Source organism: Mesitornis unicolor, unplaced genomic scaffold, assembly GCF_000695765.1.
Source record: "Mesitornis unicolor isolate BGI_N332 unplaced genomic scaffold, ASM69576v1 scaffold32194, whole genome shotgun sequence".
NCBI lineage: Eukaryota > Metazoa > Chordata > Aves > Mesitornithiformes > Mesitornithidae > Mesitornis > Mesitornis unicolor.
Genome location: NW_010182646.1, coordinates 3,243 through 9,245, shown reverse-complemented (window position 1 = coordinate 9,245; position 6,003 = coordinate 3,243). Strand labels below are relative to the sequence as shown.

Below are 6,003 nucleotides of genomic sequence, written 5' to 3'. Positions count from 1 at the left end.
GAGCCAGGTAGTCTCCAATGACGCTCTGTTGCCAGATCTCCTCGGCCGTTTTGGGGGACTCGGGCAGCTTCCCACGCTCCTCTTTATCTGAGCCGTGCTTCTTCTCCGACTGCGCCTTCATCGCCGCCTCCCGCGCTTTGTACTTGGCCTGCACGGGGGGGCACGCACACCCATGTGTGGGACCCCCCCTCTCACCCCCAAAAATGATCAAGCCTTGATATTGAGGCTCAAGGACCCTCCAAGAGTCAAGCTGTTGGGTTTTCACCCACCAGGTCACAGCCATGGGTATCCACCGGTGTCAACACCAGTGCCTGGGTGATAGCTCACCAGAGCTGTGATGTTCCTGGGGACCATCGTGTCCCCCTGCTACCCATGTGTGGGACCCCCCCTCTCACCCCCAAAAATGATCAAGCCTTGATATTGAGGCTCAAGGACCCTCCAAGAGTCAAGCTGTTGGGTTTTCACCCACCAGGTCACAGCCATGGGTATCCACCGGTGTCAACACCAGTGCCTGGGTGATAGCTCACCAGAGCTGTGATGTTCCTGGGGACCATCGTGTCCCCCTGCTGCGGTACCCAGGGGTGAGCAAAGCCCCTTGCAGCAGGACAAGGACAGGCAGCATCTCCTGGGCTGTCAGAGATGAGGATGGAGAAGGGCTGGGGACAGTACCGACCTTCTTCTTCTCGGAGAGGTCGTTCCACATGCGGGCCAGGAGCCGGGTCAGCTCGCTCTCCGAAAGCTCCGGCCGCTCCTCCTGCAGCTGCTTCCGCTTCTCTTCCGAAAAGATGAACATGGCTGAGATGGGTCGTTTGGGCTTCTCTGAGCTGGCCTGTATGGGGAACAGGGGGCCATGAGCACAGAGAGGGACCTGTCTCGCACCAGCAGCCTCCAACCCCAGGAAAACCGTGAGGGATGAGGCCCTCAAAGCACCCCGAGATGCCACCAACCCCACCCCCTGTCTCTGGTGCGCAGCCCCATCTCTCACCTTGCCGGTCTCTGGTGAGGACTTTTTGGATGCGGGACTCGTCGCCCCTTTCCGATTGCTGCCCAGCATCTTCTCCTCGCCGAGCACCCGTTGCTGCTCCTCCTCGGGCAGGCTCTGGGTGGCACAGGAAGAGAGGCACAATTAGACAGCCCGACACTAACGAGGCTCTGGTGCAATCAGGGAATAGGGACACTGGGGACAGGGAACTCATGTGCTCAGTTCTCCTGATTCAAAAACCACCACAACCACAGCCAATGTGAGGCACTGAGTGGGCAGCCTGGGGGTCCCCACACCTGTGTCACCCTCCTTGCTGGCCAATGTCCCTCTTCCCCAGCTCTGTCCCCTCCCTGGCTCACTCTCATCTCCCTCCTGTGCATGGAGGCAGGGCGGGCAGGTGCCCGGATCTGGGTGCACCCCTGGGTTTTCCACCCCCTGCCCTCGTGGGTGCAGCGTCACATCCGCCCAGGGGCCGAGCGTGATGCTGGGACGGTCCCAGCGGTGCCGTGTGGCTCCCCCCACCTACGCCCCGAATGAGGGAAGGAAGCGAGAGACGGCACAGCCGCAGCCGCTGGTGGCAACCCCTCTCCTCCAGCACCAACCCTCTGCTCAACCCCTGCTTCCCCTTCCGGCCAAGTTGGGGCTGTCCCCACCTCCCAGTGCCCAACTGGAAAACACTGGGTCAGGCATTAGGGCAGGCGGGGAAGGGTTGAGACTCTGCAGAAATCTCTACACAGCACCTATGGCTGGGGCCAGCCACGTTTTGGGGGGGGGGCAGAAGAGGGCAGCATCAGTGCAGCCCTCGTTTAACCCATCTCAGACCCCAGCCAGGGCTCCCTCCCCACGTTTGCCCCATGGCCGAGGCACCCCCACGTCACTCACCTCCAGGAAGCGGAGGAGCTCGATCTCGTAGTCTTTCTTTTTCTGGAGGGAGATGGAGATGTGTGGTTACACAGAGATCCTCCACCCCATCCTTGCCTTGTGCTGTCCCCGACCCAGCCTCAGCCCCCTCAACAACAGCATCCTCCACCCTGACCATCTCTAACACGTGGACTGGGGAGACAGACGATCAAGGGAGGTGACCAAGGACCTCAGAGGGAATCAGTGGTCAAGGTGACAAGAACAGGCACTGCAGAAGGGCGAGGGGCTCATTTCCAGCGAGATTTGGAGCCCAAACCCTCCCCTATCCTGTCCTCCCTGCCCACAGCACTGGTGTCCATCTGCCTGTCCACTCTCGGCCGCTCACCTGGTCACACTTTTTGTGGTACGCGTCCTTTTCCTTCTGGGACAGCAGCTTCCACTGCTGGCTGCACAGCACCATCCGCTCGGTGCTGGGCACGTCTTTCATGTTGGCCATCAGCTCTGCACAGTAGAGGGAGTAGCTATTCCTGCGATTGATGGAGGGACACGGCATTAGGGACAACCTGCACTGCTCATAATCCCTTCGTGGAGCTGGCTGGGTGCTAAGAGCCCCCCAAAACCCCCCTCAGCTGCCCTCTGGGCTGCACAGGGCAGTGAAGTGTTGTGCTAGAGGTGACTGGATTTTAGGGATGCTAGGGGTTGGATTACCCCTAACCCGGAGCACGCAGCATCACCATAAACCTTGCTTAGATTCTCTACGAATGTGTATTTAATGTATATTTAAGGACCAGTTTAATGCAGTCACAGACAGCCCATGTCCCTTGTCCCAGCAGTGATGCTTTTGGGGCTCTCAAAGCCAGGCAGAGCCCCACCTTCCCCGTTAGCAAGAACCAGGGACCCATCCCTTGCACTCCAGCGGCGAGGGGCGATACTCACGGAGGGGGCTTCGTGGGTCGGCCGTCGAATTTGTCCTTGAGCTGCCGCTCAGCCTTGGTGAGCGTGGAGCGGGTGATGCCCTCCTCGCTGATGTTCAGCTCGGGGTGCTTCTGGATGTAGTCCCGCATGATCTCCTGCAAAGGACACTGAGCTGTCAGGAGAGCGGCTCCGATCCCCGCCTGCCCGGGGGCCGGAGGAGGAGGAAAGAGAAGCCAACCATTGCCCTAACCATCTCCCCAGGGGCTCTTCTCCCTTCCGCAAGCAGCGCTGGAGGAGGCAGGGCTCAGACTCACTAGGGACCTGCAAGGACCTGGCTGAACCTCCATGCTGGCTATTGAGGCTGGCTACCAGCCGGCGGCTGTGGCCAGGAGGCAGAGTGGCTCGGAGTGAACGTAGGGACGAGTGTGGAGGGGAACGGGTGAGGCTGCTCCCTACCTCGTACTCCTTCCGCTGTTCCAGGGCCTTATGAATCCATTTCAGCCTCTTTTTATCCGAGAGTTGAGACCACTGCTTGCCCAGCGACTCTTTCACCTCCTTCGTGGTGGCCTGAAAACCCAAAGCCAGAGGTGAGGGCAGAGGGGTAAAATCCAAAAAGAAAAAAAAAAAAGAAGAGGGACAAAAAAATAAGGCAAAAAAAATAGCGTTGCCTGCCATTTCATCCCGGCAGCGCCCGCTGTGGGGCTGCGGGGTGGCTGCGAGCCGAGCTCGCCGCTGGGGAAGGGGGTGCGTGCGAGTGCGGGGCATGGCCGGAGGTGGACGTCTGTGCTGAAACCTTTCCTGCCCTGACTCAGGCTGCGGTCACCCCTTCGACTGCAGGCAAAAAAATGGGGTCTGTATCCCCCAGAGCCTCTTCAGGATGTGCAGAGTCCCTCCTTACCTCCGTCCAGGCTGCTGGGAGCTCCTAGCGGTGTCTTCCATCCCGTTTAAACCCCCTAAAATGCTTCTCATTTCCCCCTCCTCTGCCCCGGCAGCGGGGTGCAGGACCCCTCGACACTCACGCTCACACGCACTCCCACCCACCGTACTCACATCTGGACGCACTTTCAAGTAGATCTTCTTCTCGTGGTTGTACCACAGCTGCTGGGGGGTCTTGGGTTTTTCGGGGACGTCGGATTTCTTGGCGTTCTGGATGAGGTCCGGGTGATCTTCCCTTTACCCGGCAGGGAGGTGGGGAAGGGAGAGCGTTAGGGACGTGGCAGGTGGATGGAGAACACCCCGTAAACCTTGCTGCTAAGGGGTGACTGTCACTGCAGGGCTGAACTCCACAGGCTCAGATACTGAGGGGGGTCCCCAAAAAGAGCAGGAGGCTTTCAGGAAAGATTTGAGTCTGTCCTCCTTGGGGGAGCACCAGTTATGAGCATCCCCTACTAACACTGAATGGCTTTGGTTGTAAAAGACCTTTAGGATCACTGAGTTTATGCTCTGGGCTGCAGCCCTGGAGCAGGAGCAGGACACTGGGAATGCCAGGAACTGCCTGGGTCACAGCAACCACCTTCAACGGGGAGGTGTAGGGGGAACAGGGTGGTCACTTCAGCTTTTAACAGCACTGGTGGCACAGCCCCTGTCCTCCCCTTGCAGACCCTAACCCCAGAGCATGGCTGGTCCTCCACTTGCAGAGTTTCCCAGCTTTTCCTTGCTCTTTTTAATCCATTTTCCCCCTTTCCCTTCTGCCTTCAGGCTGCAGCGCCCATCAGGGCTTCCTCCGTGAGCTGCACACAGGAGGAGAGACTGGGTCTGCCCAGAGGGGCCTGGGGAAATGCAGGGGGGGCGCTGCCTTCTCACCTGAACCTCGCCAGGTTCCTCTCAAACTCCTGCTTCTCTCGCTGGAAGTCCTGGATATATTTCATCTGGGGAGGTGGAGAGGGATGTCAGCACCAGGAAACGGGCAGGCAGATACCTCCCTGTTGACCTCATCACCCCCAAAGGGACACGAGGGCTCTCCAGCCCCGCAGCCTGGTCCTGCAGCTCCCAGCTGAGGGTTTTCAGCTTGCTCAGGGTTTCAGAACCAGGATCTCACCCCTCTCCCTGCATCTGAGCTCATGAGCAGCCCAGGGCAAGAGGGCACGGCAGCATTTTGTGCCCTGGACCTTTCGTGCCAGCAGCAAATCCACCCAAATTGAGAGCTGGGGCACTCAAAATGCCTGCAGGGCTCTGGGCAAGCCCAGGGCCACCTCCAGAGCTGAAGGTGAAGGGGACAGCTCCTGTCTCAGCATCTCCCATGGCTCGGAGCAGATCCTGCCCTTCCATCCCTTGCTTGGACAGCACCGGTGTGGCAGGGTGTGTGGTTTAACCCCAGCTAAACAAACACAGAGCCACCCAACAGCCAAGTCACCATCCAGGTCCGTCTGGGAGAGACAGACCAACGGACAAACCCAGCTCACCTCCACCCCACGGCTCCTGCGAACCAGCACAGGAAAGGGAAAGGAAACCATACTGGTCTGACAGGACTAAACAACCCGGGTTTCTCCCATTGAGAACCAGATTAAACCCTCGGCAGGCAGAGGCTGAGCTCTGCTGGTTTTACTGGGAGAGCTGGCGAGGCACAGCCCAGCACACAGAGGCACTCAAGTGGGAAGGGGTTGCCTGATTTCCACCCCAACCCGTACCTTTTTCTTCTCAGGAAGCTCCTTGTATTTCTTGGACAGGATCTTGGTGAGATCCAGGTTGCTCATTTCGGGGTGAAGCTTGGCGTATTTGGCCCGCTTCTCCATGAAGAAGCGGAAATAGGGAGTCAGGGGCTTCTTGGGGAAGTCGGGGTGTTTCTGGGGAGACAGCAGAGTGCACACACTGAGTGCAGAGCCTGCAGCACCGAGGGCACTGCCAAAGCTCATCGGCTCCCAGTTCCCCCCCCAGTACTGGGGGACCCCTGTCCCCATCCAGCCCCACTGGTGATCCAGCTCCCCGATGTGGGAACACCCTGGCTTTGCAGGCAAGGGGCGGAAAAACACTGGGGAAAAGCACTCCCTACCCCAGGAACTGCAATATTCCAGGGCTGGGTATCACAGGAACAGCCTCCAGAGCCGTTGGCACAGAGCGATCACACGGCAAGAGGAGAAACTGAGGCAGGAGGAGGGGACAGGAGCCACCTCCAAGGGTCAACTGGTGGCAGAGCATCAGCTGAAAGCGGCACCACCCCACCCGACCCGGCAGGCCAGGAATAGGACAGCGGCTTCCCGGCCCCCCCCAGGGCTAAACTTGGGTGCAGGCTGCCAGCAATGCAGCCA

At 59.3% G+C, this 6,003-nt stretch overlaps 1 protein-coding gene across 1 annotated transcript in view; it reads right to left on the bottom strand.

Annotated features, from left to right (window-relative positions):
• Positions 1–6,003, bottom strand: part of LOC104540124 (nucleolar transcription factor 1-like) — a gene marked incomplete at both ends in the record, with an annotated part of 8,690 nt that overhangs the window by 1,947 nt on the left and 740 nt on the right. The window contains 10 exon segments of the mRNA XM_010183853.1: positions 1–148; positions 674–829; positions 986–1,099; positions 1,865–1,906; positions 2,229–2,370; positions 2,780–2,913; positions 3,215–3,325; positions 3,809–3,929; positions 4,562–4,626; positions 5,386–5,541. The exon segment at positions 1–148 is cut by the window's left edge and continues 3 nt beyond it. Coding sequence (XP_010182155.1) covers positions 1–148; positions 674–829; positions 986–1,099; positions 1,865–1,906; positions 2,229–2,370; positions 2,780–2,913; positions 3,215–3,325; positions 3,809–3,929; positions 4,562–4,626; positions 5,386–5,541 — 1,189 coding nt within the window.